General features: G+C 50.0%; 3 protein-coding genes across 3 annotated transcripts; 2 read left to right on the top strand and 1 right to left on the bottom strand.

Annotated features, from left to right (window-relative positions):
• Nucleotides 1-871: 871 nt before the first annotated feature.
• Nucleotides 872-7,345, top strand: EsH8_IV_000345 (ankyrin repeat-containing domain protein; the record flags this gene model as incomplete). The annotated part of the gene is made up of 3 exons (XM_083265235.1): nucleotides 872-2,836; nucleotides 2,936-2,945; nucleotides 2,994-7,345. The coding sequence occupies 3 exons, from the start codon at nucleotides 872-874 to the stop codon at nucleotides 7,343-7,345; spliced, it is 6,327 nt and encodes a 2,108-aa protein (XP_083124130.1).
• A 1,205-nt stretch (nucleotides 7,346-8,550) lies between these two features.
• EsH8_IV_000346 (uncharacterized protein) lies at nucleotides 8,551-10,462 on the bottom strand (the record flags this gene model as incomplete). The annotated part of the gene is made up of 5 exons (XM_083265236.1): nucleotides 8,551-8,923; nucleotides 8,985-9,091; nucleotides 9,157-9,291; nucleotides 9,468-9,509; nucleotides 9,566-10,462. The coding sequence occupies 5 exons, from the start codon at nucleotides 10,460-10,462 to the stop codon at nucleotides 8,551-8,553; spliced, it is 1,554 nt and encodes a 517-aa protein (XP_083124131.1).
• Nucleotides 10,463-15,880: 5,418 nt separating this feature from the next.
• On the top strand, nucleotides 15,881-17,218 carry EsH8_IV_000347 (uncharacterized protein; the record flags this gene model as incomplete). The annotated part of the gene is made up of 3 exons (XM_083265237.1): nucleotides 15,881-16,102; nucleotides 16,157-16,743; nucleotides 16,816-17,218. 3 exons carry the CDS (start codon nucleotides 15,881-15,883, stop codon nucleotides 17,216-17,218), a joined length of 1,212 nt encoding a protein of 403 aa, XP_083124132.1.
• Nucleotides 17,219-19,318: the final 2,100 nt, after the last annotated feature.

A 19,318-nucleotide genomic window follows, 5' to 3' on the forward strand; every position in this document is an offset into this window, starting at 1 on the left:
TAAATCGATCAAAGAGCAAAACTGGTACTGTATTCCATCGGTTGTGTGTGTGCAGGAGGAAGAAAAGAGAGGCAGGTAGTAGAAGCAGTAGTTACGATATCGCCGTTGGCAGCCCGGAGGTGAATCTCCGGGCCCGACTGCTGCCGCTTCCCGCGGCCTGGCTGCCTGCCCTTATTCTGGCTGGGTAATCCAACAGAGAGAAAAGGTTGGTAAACGAGGGAAATTTGAAGAATTTTATTCATACTCTTGCCGCGGTTCGATTCTGGGATGTTATGGGAAACAGGCATAAATCCAGATTATAATCAAACTTCGACATTATAATTGCGTCCCACCCCTGCAGCTTTGAACGCTCTCCCATGTTATAATCGACATACCGCTCCAAAGAACTGCCAAATCTGTACAGCTTAAGAGTCTTGTCAGGACTGCTTTCATTATCTAGTATGAATGAATAAACTCTTGGGATGGTTTCTGTTACAGACGTTGATGGCGGTAACCATGACCTTGTAACCCTGCCAGTTGTGCCGCACCAAATTTTCAATAGTGCAAGCAACCAATCGTCCGCATTGAGTCAACTTGCTTGGCAGCCAGGCAGCAGCTTTCACTTGGCTCCTCACCTCGTATTCCAACTTTTGTCTAGTTCGCCAACTTATTAAGGAAATAATCTTTACATCTCCCCGACTCCCATCTCCTTATTATTATTATTATTATTATTCTCGAAAAATCACACTCTCGTCAATCATCGGCCCACACTCACTCGCCCCGCTGTCCGGTACCATCTCTTGGTCGCTCCGCAATTGTCCAATTACTATTTCAACGTCAGCAACGCCACTGTTGTCAGTCGGTCCTCTCGGTAATTAAGAGACTCAAAACCATGTCTCTGTCTTTCAAAGACGACAGCGACAGCGATGCCATTGTCATCGATCGCGACGATGTCAGCAATTATAACCCAGAGCAGATTCTGCCTGAGCCTTCCGAGGAGATCCAGAAGCTTAGAGCATGGCTCAAACCAACTCCGTACGACCACGAAAGTGGCGAATATCGCAAGCATCTTGCCTCGCATGCACCGGGCACCGGTGACTGGCTCACATCGAGCCCTACCTTCACCGACTGGCTGAAGGGCGACAAACATGGCCTGCTATGGGTCAAGGGAATCCCGGGCTCGGGGAAGTCGGTGCTGGTTTCGAAAATCATCAAAGATCTCTCTGCCAGCAACCCCGGGGTACCGGTGCTCTACTTCTTTTTCCGGCAGATCATCGACGCAAACCACGAGTCTGCCGCGCTCTTGAGAGATTGGCTGGACCAGGTCCTCTTGTACAGCCCGCCCCTGCAGAAGCGGCTGAGAGAGTATATCGACAAGCACCGGTCTCTCAGCAGCCTGTCGATGGACGACCTGTGGATGGATCTTCGGTTTGCATTGTCTAAATTGCACGGCAAGGTCTTCTGCGTCGCTGACGCTCTTGACGAGATGGATCGAGGCAACGAAAATTTCCTCCGGACGCTAGCCGAGATTGGAAGTTGGAATCCTGGGAAAGTGAAAGTCCTCGTCACTAGCCGTCCAGTTCCCACCATCGAAGCGTCCCTGCGGACAGCAAAGTACGCCGAGATTCGTCTTCAAGAAAGTATGGTCGATGTAGATATCGCGGCTTATGTTAATCAGGGACTGGCAACGTCGAAAGTGTCTCCTGGTGATCAGCGCCTCATACAAGAGGCGATTCCAGGCAGGGCGAATGGCCTCTTCCTTTACGCCAAATTGGCCATGGATGCCTTTCTCGAGCCTGATGCTAACATCAAAGAAGTGCTAAATTCCCTGCCAGAAGATATGAATGCGATGTACGCCAACTTGCTTCGCGAACACTCCCACAGATCTGGCGTTGCAGACGATATCCAACGCCTCATTCTACAGTGGGTTACTCACGCAACCCGGCCGCTCAGGTTGCTTGAGATGGCCGAGTTGATCAATATGACATATACCAGCGGTGCACATGGAGATCTGAGAGCCATGAAAGACCTCGTCAGGGCAGCGTGTGGCCCTCTCCTGGAAATATTGCCTGATGAAACCGTCTGCGTGATCCATCATTCCTTTACGGAATACCTCAAGGGAACTACCAGGTCGTCCGATGATACTGGGTATAGTCTATTGAAACTTGGTGAAACGCATGCCAACCTTGGAGCGGCGTGCTTGAGATACTTGCAATCCGGATGCCTTGACCAGACCAAGGGGGAGGAGGCTCCCAAGCGCGGATTCTATGTCCCCGGTATGTTGAAGCAAGATAACGCAAGTGTAGAGTTGAAGTTGAAATACCCATTCATTGCCTATGCGATGAACAACTGGCATGTTCACATTGCGAAATCAACGAATGCAGCCCATGATCAAACCGACGTCAATGCAGCGTTGGATGAGTTCTTTGGAAACGCCAATCGAGTATCTTTCTGGCTCCAAATTAGCTCGTCATCGCGGGAGGACAAAGGCCCTGGGGTGACGCCGTTGCACATTGCAGCCAAGACTGGGCTCACCGCCTATGCCAAGCATTTGCTCTCTTCTCCTGGTGTCAGTGTCGATGCGGTGGACGCCGTCGGCAGAACACCACTTTGGTGGGCCGCTTCCCGTGGAATGACAGATATCGTCCAGTTGTTGATCGCTGCTGGTGCAAATCCAGACCAGGATGAGACTGTAAATGGCCTCAAACCGTTGCACGAAGCATCCAAAAACAACCATCCTGAGGTTGTCAAAGCCCTATTAAGCGCTGGCGTAGATCCCTTGACAAAGAAGACCAGACGTGACGCGGCGGACTGGTGTGGGTCCTCGGGAACCCCTAAAGAAATCACCCCTCTAATGGCAAGTTGCAGAAGCCCTCGAACCTTCTGAGGCCTGGCCTGGCCGCATTGGTTTTAGACCATGTAACTCTATTTTTTCCAGCTAACATATTATTCGCAGTCTGCCTGTCGTTACGGACATATGGAAGTTGTAGAGGCTTACTTACCGTTCCTCAAAGACGAGGCCATACACTCTGCCTTGGCATGGGCAGCTGAGTCTGGGCGCAACAACATTGTCACGAAGATTTTGAAACACCCAAGATTCAAGATCAACAGGAAGGTTAACGGATGGACACCGCTTTTCCGTGCGTGCCTGGCGGTCAATTTTGAGACAATCCAACTGCTTCTCAACGAAGGCGCTGACCCTTCTATTCGGTGCTATCCTGATGATGGGCGTGGCGGAGTATATATTGGTTCTCGTCTTTCCTCAGACGACGACAGTGATAGGTCCGGGATCACAGCTTTATACGCGCTTGTCAAAGACACCGCGCACCTAGAAGCGACGAAAGATCCTAGTAAGCTTAGGAGTGTGCTTAAACTCTTCATCGAAAAAGGAGCCGACATCCATCAACAGACACTCCAGGGCGAAACCCTGCTACACGCTGCGCGTCACCATCATCATTGGGTACGGTTACTTCTCGATGAAGGCGTCGATGCCAACCTGGCCAATACTGAGGGACATACACCCCTTTTCCTAGCGCAGTCAACTCAAGTTGTGGCCCTTCTTGTGGAGAAAGGCAAGGCAGACATCAACCAATTGGCACTGTCTACCGGAACAACGCCTCTCCTCTGCCTCCTGAACACCTACTGCACACAAAGTGTTATAAAACTCATCGAGTATGGCCCCGACTTCACTGTTACCGATAAAAAGGGAAACGGACCGCTGCATATCGCTTTGAAGTCCTCATATTGCTCAGGGGATGTGATCAAGGCGCTGCTTCGGGCAGGCGCTGATCCCAATATGAGGAACCACTCCGGCGAGACGCTGTTGGATGTCATGCAGCTGGAAAACGACAAGGTGACGGGGATCATGGATCTTCTGCTCGACGCAGGCGCCGATATAAATGCAAGGGGCAGAGCTGGCGCGACTCTTCTCTTCCGAGTGGCATCCGTCAATCCGACATTTTCGAATAAGCTCACGCACCAGGACATCAAGGCGCTGCTGAGCCGTGGTGCACTGAAGGAAAACCGCGATTTCAAGGGCCGCACCATACTTCACGAGACCATCAGGTCACATCCTGGCGTTGCACATATGCCAAGTCCGACCAATCCTCTCGGTTCCCGCTTCGACTTTTTCTTAAACTTGGGCCTAGATGTACATGCCCAAGACTACGAGGGCAACAATCTACTCCATGAGCTAAGCTGGCATCCGATGAATACATATGACGCTGGGGTGGTCGTCCCAATTTGGGAACAGGTTCTAAACCTGGGCTTGGATGTCAACCAGCCGAATAATAGGGGTAGAACACCGCTCCACAATCTATCGTGCAAAGCCGGTGGTGGCCACGGTTTCTGGCGTAAGAAGCTCCCAATTGACTTGGTGATCTCTCACATGAAGAACATCAATGCGCAGGATCGGGATGGTATTGCACCGCTGCATATGGCGGCCACTGTTTCGGACCACTATACTAGGAGACTTTTGGACGCCGGCGCAGACCCTTCCATCAAGACCAACGAGGGCCTCACGCCGCTTCACCTCGCCGCCAGGGCTAGACAGAGCAACATCGTTGGCATACTGCTCGACGCCCTCCGAAACGTTGACTCAAAAAGGTTGAACGCGACCGAAGATACAGCTGCGCAGGGCGGATACGTGTGGCTGGCCGATCCGCCCATAGATCCTGTCACCGGAGTCAATGCCACAGACGAAAAGGGCCGCACGCCTCTCTACTACGCTTGCCGTACAGGAAGGCCAGAAATAGTCTCGATATTGATCCAAGCAGGCGCCAGCGCTCGGGTCGCCAACCTACGCGATGCTGTTACTGGCTTTGAGGCAGAGCAAGACCTCTGGCTCAGTGGCAGTCCCCATGAACCGGGAAATGGAAATGCCGGCGGTCTCACTATTGGTGATATCTCTCGTCCGACCGATGGCAATCAAGACTTTAGTAATAAGCGTTTTCATTCCTTCAACGACACAACTAGACTCGAAGAGATCATCGAGATGCTTCTGGACCACGGTGCTGATTTATCCCCGCCTCGCTTCTTCGGCCTTCTTAAAAACGACGGGCACATTGCCGCGACCGCACTTGGCTGTCGTGACTATACTCTCAAATGCCTATCCGAAGCAAATCAAAGAAGACCGCTGAATGCCTCGGCAAAATCAACGGAGTACCAAAAGAGCCTGGGGACTTTTGACGAGTGTCTTGTGAAGCACCGCCGCGAAGCTGTCCTACAAGCACTGCGTGAATATGAGGGCATCAAAGACGGCGAGGCCAACGAAGAACTTTTTTTCTCGCGGCTAAGGCGGCGTGAATACGAGGCGATGGAAGAGCTTTTCAACTTGGGCGTTGACTTTCTCGCCCAACACATGCACGGAGGAAACACCAACTTGGGATTTCTCGTGCAACAAGGGTTCGCCTCCCTCGTTCGCAGGATTGGCTCTCTCGAGACCGAGTCAAAGTTCAATAAAGGCGTATGGCACGCTGCCGGAGACAAGACTCGGCCGGGGTTAGGCCACAATACGACGTGGATCCAAGGCGAGACGAGTCAGAATGGCGAGGCTCGCCGACCGTTTCTTTTGCAAGCCGTTAGTCAAGAGTTGCCGGTCTTCGATGTTGTCCGTATTCTCGTGGAAAGCTTTGCGGTGGACGTCAACGAGCTTTACGTCGCACCAAATAGCGCTTTCAACGCCTCGTCAGACGGTGCCCTCCACTGTCTTGCGAGAGGTCACCATTGGTGGCATGTGGCACAAGCACTGCCGTATCTGATCAGCCGCGGCGCAAACCTTGAACTCAAGAACTCCAACGGCCAGACACCCCTTCACATCGCTTTAAACAACAACCACCAGGCCGGGCCGTTTCATAAAGACGCTGCTCGTCTTCTCATTCTCGCCGGGGCGGATGTCAATGCTGTGGATGGCCTGGGAAAGACACTCCTCAGCTACGCAGGCGACAACATCAACGCAATTAGTCAACTCATCGAGTGCGGTGCGGCTGTGAAGGCCGATGCTCTTTTCGCTGCGATCGAGCACAGACAGACAGACATGCTTGATGCGCTTTTATCGGCTGGCGTGAACCCGAATATGCGGCCTGAGAATGATACAGAGAAGCCGTTTGGGCCTGCCAGGGGCCTTATGTGGGACAAGATGGATTTGCCGGACTGCGAGTGGTATCCTTTGCATCAAGCCGCGTCGAAGTTTGGCAAACATGACTACAATGGCAAGAAATTCTATAAGACTGCCGTCAAGATAATCGACATTCTCCTGTCCCATGGAGCGGACCCATTTGCAACATTCTCTAGATGCAAAACCGACAAGTGTTACCATCAAAGGTTCCGTCTTCACATGGGCCGCTTAGAATGGGACGATGATGGCGAAGAAGATAGCATGGAGGTATGGATGGCCTCGAACAAACCAGATGCCTCGCCTGAACCTGAGAAACACGAGACAGTCACCTTGTTGCACCGGTTGTTGGTGGACGGAGATATTGTGCAGCCGTTCTTGACGTTACCGAACATTGACGCTAATTACCGCGACGCTCGGGGGAGGACACTCCTGCATGCCGCATGCTATTCTGATCATGGTCCTGACTTGGCTGTTAATCTGTTCCCCGAAGATCGATCGGACGACACCCAGCCGGCCGACCCCTCCCTTTTTGAACACCTCATCTCTCTCGGCGCGGACCCGGAGGCGCGAGACCACGATGGGCGCAACGCAATGCATCATTTGCTGCGGCTCCGCAAAGAGTACTACAACAGGATGGCTCCCATTGCCAACTCGCTCGCCTACATGACCACCCACCACTCCTCCATCATGAACCAGAGAGACAAGGACGGCAAAACTCCCATGTACCTGGCTGCTGACCGCGTCGTCTACGACAAGAACACGGCCGCTGCCGAACTTCTTCTCCAGGCCGGAGCAGACCCTTTGATCCCAGACAATGACGGCAACACGGTCCTGCACGTCTCGTCACGAATGCTCTGGATCTCCGCTATGCGCCCTCTCTTCGAAGAGCTTGTCAAGCGCGGGTGCGACGTCAACGCGCGCAACTCAAAAGGCGAGACGCCGCTGTTCTCGTACTACGCCCGCTACGACTGGACGCACGAAAAGCTAGCCTCCATGTACCTTGAAAAGGTGGCGCAAGACGAGGAGGGCGGGTTTGCGGCCTTGGAGGCGGCGGGCGCGGATTTCCAAGCCCGCAACGGTGCGGCTCAGAGCCTGCTGCACGTCGCGGCCAAGGGACCGGTCGCGATGTTCCAGGCGCTGTTGGCGAGGGGGCTGGATCCCATGCTCGAGGATAATGAAGGGAAAACCGCACTAGATGTAGCGGCTGCCTGCAGGAACGCTGGGGTATTGGGCCTTTTCAAGCGCGCTTGATTTTCGACAGCGAAGGTGCGGGTGATGGTAGATAGGTATTCAATTCAGAGTGTATACCAGTATGCTGATAATAGTTGATTGTGTTTTTGACTCGAAACGACCTTGTATCCGCAAGGCTTGCGACTTCATTCTATTCCCGTACCAAGGCCGAGCATATCGCCGATATTCCTTGGTGTCGTTCCCCAATCGAGCTGTTTCGCATTTCCTAAATTGCCTTCCAAGCAACCGAGCGGCTGGAGCTGCCTGGAAGGAAACTTGGCAAGAGGCGGAGCCCTACCAGTCACACAAGGGTGACTATTGACAGCTTGACTTTACCTGTGCAATGAACTTCGCCATGCGTCTTTTTCAAGTCACAAGGACACATGTACGGCCCGTATATGCATATTTCCGTGCCAAAACACGTCACGACTTTAACCCAAGTTTTTAGCGTGCAAACCCGCGGAGTATCGGGTGCAATAATTGATGTGTCGGGGAGTCGCGGCTATTCAACGTTGGCTGGGGGGCTTGTACGGGGAAGCCTTGGGGTAAATCTGGCGCATGCTAAGGCATGACCTCGGACCACGTTCGTCATTCCGGACTGGATGGCGGCAGGCATCGAGGGTTGACATGTCAGGGTCAACAGCCGATGAGGCTGCGCATCCTGGTGAGCTGCTGAGGGACCCGAGACCGAGCCACCCTAGTCGTTGGGGCTGGCGACGGGAGAGATTGGAGATGAACCCCGAGAAGGCGGGGTCTCTAGTTGGAGATTGTGGATTATGGGTCAGTGTTGTCCAAAACTCTGGGGTGGCATTTATTTTACAAGCCGGGTGTTGATGCCTTGCGGTTCCATCTCTAACCCAGGTGAAATCAAGGAAACAGAATCACTCAATCGCGAAGACCAAAGAGACAAGAGTATCTTTAGAGGTCGCCAATGTCCAGCATTTTGGCCGCAATATCATTGAGTCCCTTGTTGTTGCTTGGCAAGTCGCCAAGAGTCCAAGCACTCCCTTGAACGCAAAGATCCACCCACATCTCGACTCGCTCTCCTCCGGCAGGCAAAGCTGGGCCTTGGTACCTCCTGGAAGGCAGATTTTATTTTCCCTTTGGGCCAAATAAAGGAAAGGCATCAAAAACAAGTTTTGGTATTGAATCGAAAACTAGGTTCGCCCATGTCGCTTTCCGTAGGAGACTAAATCAATGGACCGTACTCTACATGACAGCCCCGTCTACTTATTATCCGCTTCCTCCACGTGGGAAGCCTCAGCCTCCTTGAGCGCGCCCGATGCGGTACCTGTTCCCACCTCGGCAGCGTCACCGTCGAAGAGATATGCCATGTTCTCCAACGTACGACCTCTCGTCTCGGGGTAGTAAAACCAGACGCTAATGATCATGATGACAAGCACAGCGAGGAAGACGAAGTAGTACTTCCACTGAATGGACTCGAGGGCGACAGGGTTGACAAACGTGTTGAAGAAGATGCAGGCAATGGTTGTCATCAGAGCCACCGTCAAGCCCTTGGCGCGCAGGCGGTATGGCCAGATCTCGACCGGGTAGGCTACCATGAGTGGAGTAAGGGCAATATCGTACCCGAGGTAGAAACTGGACCCCCCTCCGTTAGCTGTGGTTTCTTTCTTGTACCGTTTTTTGATTGCGGACTTACATGAACAGGAACGGAATGACGGCTGTGCCCGTTGGGGCGTTTCCTGTGTTGGCAAAGCTGCCCGAGAGGCCGGTCACAATGCTAAACGAAATCAACATAATGGTGCCCTGTTCGTCGTTGAGTTAGTAAACATTAAGTTAAGACGCGAAGCGGCACAAGATTCAAAACTAACCGATGCCAAAAACAAGGCCCGTCGGCCGACTTTGTCGACCATGATGGCAGCACCGGAAGCGCAGAAGAGGTTCCAAATCTGAATGCATGCAGAGATGAGAGTCTGGTCGTCGACAGACGTGATGCCGACGGAGGACTAGTAATTAATCTGTTAGCTGCTTCTTTTGTCCAAGTTCCTTCATATAATCGTCAAGCCACGTCTGTAGTTACACCTAGCTTGTCTCAACAGTTTTATGGTGTATCTTGACCCGTGACGGCTTCAGCTGCGGAAGAGCTCCTCAGGCGCTTCTAGCATTGAGAAAAACAACTTACCAGAACCATCGCTAGATAATACGAAACTACCCCCACGCCGCACTGAATCGAGTATTAGCATATCATGTCCATCATTGTTGGAGAATTTTGTTACGTACCCATTGTGCGAACACTCCCAAACTGACGGAGATGAAGAGGCGATGCCGGTTACCAGGCGTACTGTACAGATCAGCCCATTTGGTTTCCGAATGGGCCTCTCGCTCGGCTCTGATCGTTTCTTCGATTTCCATCATTTCGAAGTTCACGAGAGGCGCATGGATGTCGCCTCCTGCATGGTTTCTAGCAATAATGGCCCTGGCCTCGTCGGTCCTGTCCACCGACACTAACCAGCGAGGAGATTCTCCTATCAGGAACAGGCCGGGAACGGATAGCAGAGGCAAGATAACCTGCAGCAGCGATGGCATGCGCCAGGACCATTGATCCAGGTTCCTGGTCCCGTATGTTGCCCAGGCAGCAACTACAGCGCCGAAGTACCACCCGCAGTTATACAGGGCAGACACGAGACCACGGTGTGTCGGATACGCGTTTTCGGTAATCAAAAGAGGGGCAGAGAGGAAAAAGCCTGAGGCACAGCCAATGATGAAGCGGGCAATGACGAAGGCGGCATCGTTGGGAGCGGCGGTCTGCAAGACCGACCCGGCGGCGAGGCAGACCCAAGAGATGTAAATTCCCTTCTTGCGGCCGTACTTGTTGCAAACCCACGCAGCAATCGGGTACACAAGAACGTTGCCGAGGGAGTACGCAGCGTTGACGAAACCTAGCCACGCCCCTGTCGGCTGCTTCATAAATTCGTGCCACTGAGGCAGAGCGAGGAGACCGTTCATCATAGAACCATCGTAACCGTTGGCGGATGCGCACATGACGAGGGAGGCAATGCAGAGGTTGAGGCGAAGGATGTGAGGCTGCTTGTACCATGGGTCAATATCCGGGAGGACGGCCGCTAATTCGGCGCCGACGGCCTTTGCGGCGGCATTTGTTTCGGGTTGACGGCCCATCTTGGATGATCAAGAGGAATGAGAATTGAAGATGGGAGATTTCGTGGTGTTCATGGGAGAGCCTCATCCAGTTGGGTGGAAAGGCCATGGCTATTTATCACCTCCAGACCCATGCCCCCCGTGGTATCGTCTTGGCAGTCGAGGTCGCAGTTGTACGCGGGTTCGTCTCTGCTTACAGGGGAATGGAGGCATCCGCGTGAACTTCGGAAGAACTCAACCACTCGATACCAATCTGGCGCAGTTCTGCAGAAAATACCCCGCATACTTCCTGGGTCCCCAGCGCTCGAGTGGGTAGATGACGTTGCAGATCAGGCCCATCCAAGGTCGTCAATGGTTGTGAGAACCCGCTTCTCGCACCATTGCCCATGGAGCCCCCAGGTTTTTAGGTTGGTGTGTGGATTTGTGGGGGATATAACCCGGGTTAAGGCATTGTCGCTGAGCGCTAGCGGCTGTCGACCTTCAAATGGGCCAGTACTGCGGGCGGCTTCGGCATGTGCCAAGTAGAGACGGCGGTTCGCCCTGCCCATTCCTTCAGGTAACTGACTCAAGGTCGCCGTGAGACTGTGAGGCTTTGCACACGCTCCGGATTAGCGGTCCGTCTCTTCCTTTGGGGAGAGGCTTATTTGAAACTTTCTCGATCTTCATATTGTACACCGAATAACGATCGCGGGTTTCAGTCGGTGTATCTCAACTTACAACTCGAGTAACTATGCAGCTCAAGCAAGCTGCCTTGAGGCCCACATGGATTTGGTGCACTCCAGCCGTTGTTCGCCTCGGTGTCGTCCGTCAAAATGAAACATCGGAAGGAAAATTGATTGCCGGGGTTTAAGCGGGACAACGCATAAATAGTATTCAGCAGCAAGCCAGTTAGGTCTTGGGCACGGGGAGATGCCCAATTTTGGACAGCTCGTGCATGCTGCCGAGGTCATTCGTTGGCCCGCCATGCAAATAAAGGCCCGATGTGAACTGCCTACGATAAAGAGCCCCATAATTACACCTGTGCCATCTCATACCTTGGTAGTCCGACCCCGGGGAATGGAAACACCCGGACAGTGCAAGCCGTGTAGGACTTGAGATGGGAGTAAGTGAGCCCACTTTCCGGAACATAGGTGAGCGGTCTGGAAGTAGAGATTTGTTTCTTCGGATTGCAAAAAAAAGCCAAGGTAAGAAGTAACGTATTAGCTTGATTCCGCTTGCATCTCCAACCCGTGAGGCTTTCCCAGTACTTTATAAATGAGAGACTTCGACAACCCTCGTCTTTCAAATGATCGGGATTTTTTTCAAAGGTGGAAAATAGAAATCGTGACATAAGTAGTTGGCAAACACGTGAAGTGGCAGCCTCCAATTGAAGTCCTAGAGCATGACAAGCAGTAGCTGTACAGGCAGCGGTGCTAGTTGTGACATTTAGAAAGATTGTGTTTTTATAGAAAATAAAATAAAACATGCTAATACCCTTTTTTTTTCTTAGCAAAATCTGAGGTATTTCCAAACGCTTAAGGTGTCTTGTGTTTGTCACAGTTCTCACATGAGTATGAGCCAATCCTTGGGCTTAATGGGCCATTTGATAATCGAGCATCGCGAGCCCTGCAAGATCCAAGACCTGAGACTGAATTGCAGGAATTTTCAGCAAGTGGATGGACGAATGCAAAGTTCAACAATGCCTAAGAGGTCGTCCTAACCTCGGGCTTCACTTGCTATTCAGTGACTACCGTCCCTGTAGTTGTGTCAGCAAAGGTTGTACAAACTGAAGGAAGCACTCAGCAGCCTCGTCATCCAATGTAGATATTCTGTAAGACTATCAGCGATGTCTGTTCTTCCCCCTTTGGTTGTATGGCTTGGGTTCTGGAGCTTACTTGCTTCTCTTGTGCACAAACTTTGACTTTCCTCTATCTCAAACTCTGCTTGTGCACTACTACTTCATTGGTCCCGTGTTGTGGCTCTTATTTTCAGATATCCGATAAGCTACGGCGACAGTGATATCTTTCGCAATAAAAGTGGTCAGGTATCCTCTGAAATGTCTCCATGCCTGTTGTCTCTGAGTGAAGTTCGAATTGCTCTGTGTGGGTCAGTGAGCCTTTACAGTCAGAGTCTTCATACGTGAGGTCAGTTCCAAAGATAGAAGTAACGTTTCTCTATTCTCCAATGTGCCGGTTACGGTTCTTCAAGCCCCATCTTAGTAACGTTTGTCTAGTCCGGTGTAAAACCAGTCTATAGGACCATTGTACAAAGGAGTTTCGTTGCTGACCAGGGGAGTATATGCGTGACTTGGTGTGCAAAATAATGCCAACTTGCAATGAGCACATTAATGACATTGCATCTCGCTTCAAAATGCTTATGGTTTATATTTCTAATATAAACATGTAACTAGACCCCAAAATTTCTGTTGGTATCACAAAATACCCGTACGGGTGGAAGATCAATCGAAGAGCAAAACTGGTACTATATACTGTAGTTGTTGTATATATATGAAAAAGAGAGGCAGGTAGTGGAAGCAGCAGTTGTGATATCGCCGTTGGCAGCCCGGAAGTGAAACTCCGGACCTGACTGCTACCGCATCCCGCCGCCTGACCGTCCGCCCATATTCTGGCTGGGCAATCCAACACTTATTGTTGGATTACTCAGCCAGAATACAGGGAGCCGGCTAGTAGCAGCAGCCGGAACACAAGCTGAGAAAACAACTTCGGGATTACCCTGGGAAAGTGGTCCGAGCGAATCTTTAACATCCATATAGCATTACCGCTTGAAGACAAAGAATTCAGAATCTGTATTTAGACCTTGAATTAGTCGCAAGCTACGAGGAAATTTGTTCTTCTCTTATGTCGAACGATTCAATTTCCTTGTAACCATGCCTAATTTGAACATGGCGCAGCAAATAATACCGCTGTTTATGACAATAAACATCAAGGAAGCCTATGTGTTGCTGGAGAGGAATGATTGTTTTTTACTGAGGTTGTAGAAATCAACACCTTCGGCGGTTCGGCTGGCTGGTGCGGGGCCCGGCCGTCCCCTCACACCCTCCATGAGTGACACGGGCTCCCGAGTCCATCGTGGGGTCCGAGTTAGCTGCGGGTCTGAAGAGATTTCTCTTCACTAGACCTAACCCCGTCCACACGAACCACCTGACTACCCATTAAAAGATCCAAAACACTTGGCCATCTCAACAACCGAGTCTCGAGTTGGATAGTTTATCCGCCCGGCTAGCTCAATCGGTAGAGCGTGAGACTCTTAATCTCAAGGTTGTGGGTTCGACCCCCACGTCGGGCTCAATTCCCGTCAGCGATTGACACCTTTCTTTTTGCTTGAAATATTCAGATGTAGTGTAGGGAGAACGGTCATGTGATCTGAACCAGGCCTTCGATATTGCATGCAACACGCCATAAGATGCAATTTTCGGTGTAAAGAATAAAATGGTTTACTAATATTGATTTGTTTTCTTTGCCCTTTAACTAAACCACCCACGAACGTTCTAATCAACTAGCAAATATGCTTTTCATACAGTGCGTGCCACTTGAGCGGTGTTTTCAGGCTTTCTGGTGGGCACTGTAAAATATCCCAATTGACGCCATTTTTGCCAATACCTGATTTGCCCAATTTAATGCGCTCTCGTACTCTAAAAATAATGTTTCCTAAACTTCTTATTGGGATAAAATCTCTAGGCAATGAACTCAATCGGCCCACACCTCCCTTGCAAAAATGGCGTCAATTGCCCCTCAACGGGATAGGTTGACTGCTTCTGAATGAATCATTTACCATCTTGATCTAGACCAACGGGAACAGTTTAGTCGTTGTGGCTGGGAGCGAAGCCCATCACAGTTGGGCATTGGAACACTGCTACCATTTCTAAACATAATTGGAAAGTCAAAGCTTCTCCATGGTGATGATTGTGGATGAGAGAACTGTGGTGTTTCTGAATACATTTGTTGGGTATTTATCTACGTTGACGAGGAGGTTAGGTAGACTTAACAGGTCTACGCAGTACTTCTAAGTACCCGACACTGTATCTGAAACGTGGCGTGCCCTGGCTGGAGGAACATTAGTACACAGGATTGGCAGTCTCAACCGTTGTCCTGTACGTACTTCATGATCCCTTCAATGCTGTACCGCCTGAGGCGCGGCTCCCATCATCTCATGTCGCATCCTTCATAGTTACAGTGGTTTCGCAAAACGATCACCTTTGGCAACCGCCACATCATGGCCGTATTAAAGCCCGAGACTAGACGCCGAAAAATTGGCACTGCATGGGTCGCGTTACCATACTCGAAGTCGCAGGAAAGTTGGCTACCGTATGAGCACCCCGCATTAGCACTCGCATTAGCAACCACAGGTCTGGTGGTGCCGGCCGAACTAATACTAAGTACAGCCAGAGAAGCAAGTTCTGTAGGTGCTTCCAGTGTCTTGGTTTTCTCGGCAATTTTTCAATAGAGTTCTAGCAGTATCCGCAATAATCTGATTGCTGTTGAATATTGGGGTTGTGATCCGTTCTTCGCATGACTGCCACCAGAATGGTCCGCTGCTAGTACTGTAGATGTGCCGGATGCAGAGAGGTGTCTTGCTTATCGGCTGCGCGAGCTTTGCCGGTGTCTTTGATCCCCGTACTGTTACCGGTACTTTATTGGTGTAGTTCAACCAAAAAGTTCTAAGAATATGTTATGCAAGGCATTGATTGGAGGTTCTTGCAGGTCACAAAGAACATTCCAAAAATCTCGGGCAAGTTCATTGTCCCGGAACTCCACATCAGGCTGTGCCTCTTTGAACTCGAAGCTATGGCTCCGTTAAGTGTCATAAATTGGCTGGTTCGGGGAACACTCGAATTGTCATCCGTCTAGGGACCTGGGCCATGGCGAAGGGTGGTGTGGTCATTGTCTGGCTCGATCGATTGAAACTTACCCTTTTCGATAGGATGCCGCTTCAGAGCCTGCCAATCAGATCAACCTGAGTCAAAGTGGCTGACTCCGGCGAGGGGCTAACCCGCTTTAACCCAGCACTTCGTCTGATAGTTGCGTCCGGCAGCCCGACGGAATCCGATACGTTGGCCTATTTACCCCAATTAATGGACGCATTGAGAGTCCTACCGTCCATTCATCGAACTACAAACGCCACCTTCCGGCAGATCTACAACAATGCATGAAATTTGCCCGTTTTGATGATTGGCTTCTCCAAGACACCCCGCAGTCCACGTGAAAACCGAGTCGTACTATCGACGTCAAAAGAAAGCGCTACGAGACTTTCTTTCAAGGGTCAGGGGGCCAGACCTTCGAAAGAGGGGAAAAAAGGATCTGGGGTGTGGGACGTGAAAGCATCCTTCTTTCGCTGTAGCTGCATTGTCTGCAGTAAAAATAAAACAAAGGGCACACGGCTCCATCTTCGCCCAAAAAACTATTGTTCAATCTGCTCCCATGAACTTACGATACGTTTATGATGTATTACCTGTCGATTCTTGCCGCTGTTGCTTCATACCTTATCCTTGTCCGAGCGTTGCGTTACCGTCGTCGCGATGATATCCAACGAAGATTTCCTTACAGAACACGGGAGGAGATGGTCTCCATGTCGCTCTCAGAGGCGGCTTCCATAGTCCGTGAACTATCGGAGCAGGAATTCCCCTCGGTTTTCTATACCTCTGTTTCCTTTGCGTTGTTCAAAGTTAGTCCAGATTCACTGTCGCTATGAAAACACGTCGACTAAAAGGCCCTTTAGACATACGGCATTCCGACAATTTCAAAGTTGCTGGTAGCAACCAGCCAGCTCTCCGGAGATACCACGGCCTCAAAACGCCGAACAGATACGGGAGTTTTGATGTCGGAAATAATCTTCAACAAACCAGAATCTCGGCGGAGCATCGCTGCTGTCTCTCGTGTCAATTTCCTTCACGATCGTTGGAGAAAAGCCGGCAAAATTTCCAACGACGACTTGCTGTACACCCTCGGCCTTTTTGCGCTCGAACCCATCCGCTGGACGGCAAAGTACGAGTGGAGAGATCTGACCACCCTTGAGAAGAGCGCCATTGCAATTTTCTGGAAAGACCTAGGAAATGAAATGGATATCTCCTACGAGTGCCTGGTACCTTACATGCAGCAGAAAGATGACGCACTAGCCTGGATCGATGCACTCCACATCTGGTGCTTGAAGTACCAAGAACACAACATGGTGCATGCTGTCTCGAACGAGAAGCTCGCGCATGCGAACGTGCATCTTTTGCTTGTGGATCTTCCAGTATTTACGCACAATGCTATTTTTGGGCAGTTGCGATGCCTGATGGAACCTCAACTTCGGCAAGCCATGGGGTGAGTGAGCTGTGTCTTCAGACACTTTTGAAAAGAAGTTTGATTAGGCCAAATTATTAACGTTTAACCTAGATACAAGGATCCAAACAAACTCCAATTCTTCATATTCGAAAATCTCGTTGTCGTCCGACGCGCAATTCTCAAATACTTTTGCCTCCCGAGGCCAAAATGGTGGACCAACCCAATGATCCTGGATGTCGACAAGGCAACAGGCAGATACCATTTACCCTCAAATATCGCACATCCGTACTATATTAAACCGAGCTTTTACTCACGATGGGGACCTTCAGCCTTGTACAGCCGATTGCTTGGGCGCCCACTTCCGGGCGACGAGGGAACCAAGTATCACCCAAATGGATATATTATTCCAGAAGTTGGCCCAGAAACTCAGAGAGGGAAGGGGAAAGAGTACATGGATGCAACCCAGGAAAGAATTGGACGATCTAGAGGGTGTCCTATGGCATTGCAGTTATGATCCACTCTCGAAGCTCCGTTCGATCATAGTTATCCTGCGTCTGGGTTGTGCTGATGTACCTTTGTATAAACTCATGGTATGCGTGGCTGGTGTTCGAAAGATTGGAGAACTAGTCAATGTGTTACGACTGTTTATATTATGAGCCATGGATTTTGTTCGGTTCATTGTTAATTGGATTGAACACTTCACAGCAATACAGCGAAAGTTAAAATCAACTTCGCCTACCAGAGTGTAACATGAGGCTCCAATGCTCGGAGTTGGTCTCTTGATTGGATGACGACCATCAGGTCTCTCAATGAACGACCCAAATCGTTAACGATGACCTTCTTCGCCCCTTTCGAATTGTGAGTCATCACTAACGAACACCGAATTTTCTTGGGAGAGCAAACAATGTATTTTATAAGACCAATACAGACACTGTGGCTTATTCCGTGACTACTACAGGTTGAACCATGCAAAGGGCTAACGTCTCCCTTTTAAAAAACCTCGATGGTTTCGGCTTCTTCCAAATGGCACATGTTGTTACCCCAAGTATGTGAGCATATTCAGGATTCTATTTCACGTAGATTCACCTTGATATGCTGTGCAATGAAAGACTGATTTAGGTTCAGATCACACTTGGCAACCAAAATGCTCCTACAATCAAGCTGTTATAATGACCATTTGTTTCGATGATCCACTACATGCGATCATACCCACTGGAGAACTCGGGATCCCGTCCGCTCTCCCATCGATAAATCAGTGAGGGCCGGAGTAGTAGTCGGGTCGGTGACGACCGGCGAATGCCCGGTGTTGCATGTATTTTTGATATTTAGACCGGTTATTGTTTGTCGGAAGCATTCATGTGTAGTTTGGACACCACTTTCCCACAAGAAAAGCGGCGGACATAGCTCAGTTGGGAGAGCGTCAGACTGAAGCGGGTTTATATCCGGAAAACTTCATTCAATCAATCTGAAGGTCGTGTGTTCAATCCACACTGGCCGCAATTTCTAGTTTTGGCTATTCATATACCATTCCTTTTTACTCGTTTTTACTATTCTGACTGACAACTGGAAAAATTATATTGTTGTTTTGGCACTGGATAGACAGATAGCTAGCCATACTTACTAACTAGATGGAATTTCTACAGTTTTCTCAACTTCGAGATTTTAGAAGAAACAACAGGTTGCATGTTTAGTTAACTAAATTTATTTGTTGTACCTGCCGAACTTAATATCTATATACTCGTACCAATTTTCATTTACAACTTCTGCAATGGTAAATTTTTCGAAGCCATCTGTACATATTTCAACCTCAGACTTTGGCAAAATATACTTTCTTGAGGGCCAAGAGCGGAGTTGCGCATATACATAGTGCTATTAGGTAAAGAAATGAAATCATTCTTGGAAAGATCACGCAATGCATATTCATGTCAAGTCGCTCAAAATAGCCCGCCGCGATCGGAGAAGAAATTTATATATTGAACAGAGAGGACACCGAGTCAATTGATTCCTGGATCAAAAATTTGCTCAACCTTTGCGATTGCTTATTAAAGAAAAATAACTATTAACAGCGGAAATGGGATCCATAACGCAGCAATCGCTTTTTTCAACCTTGTCCGAAGCGCCTTACGATGAAGCATTCCTTGTTAGGCAAAAACTCGAAGCAGACAGCACCCCAAACAAAGTCAACCTCGGGGTTGGCGTTTACAGAGACGATGATGCGCAGGCCTGGACCCTTCCGTCTGTCAAGAAGGTTGTTCTATCCCAACCCTCACAACGACCTTTCTACCACGGCCTCTGACAACTAAATAGGCGCTGACTCATGTACCCGACAACCATGAATACCTCCCTGCCGGGGGACTTCCCTCGTTTGTTGAAGCAGCACGAAAGATTCTGTTTGGTGATGTCTATGACTCTGTGAGCAGTCGCTTGGCAAGTGTTCAGACTATTGCTGGTTCTGGGGCTATACACTTAGGTGCCTTGTTTTTGGGAAAAGCTACGAGTCCAGCAAATGTATGGATCTCGGATCCCTCTTGGATAAACCATCCATTAATTTGGGAACAAGCTGTACCGGAAACTCAGCGCCAGCTCTATCCATACTTCAGTCCCAAAACGAAGT

Source organism: Colletotrichum jinshuiense, chromosome 4 (genome assembly GCF_051148585.1).
Source record: "Colletotrichum jinshuiense chromosome 4, complete sequence".
Classification (NCBI taxonomy): domain Eukaryota; kingdom Fungi; phylum Ascomycota; class Sordariomycetes; order Glomerellales; family Glomerellaceae; genus Colletotrichum; species Colletotrichum jinshuiense.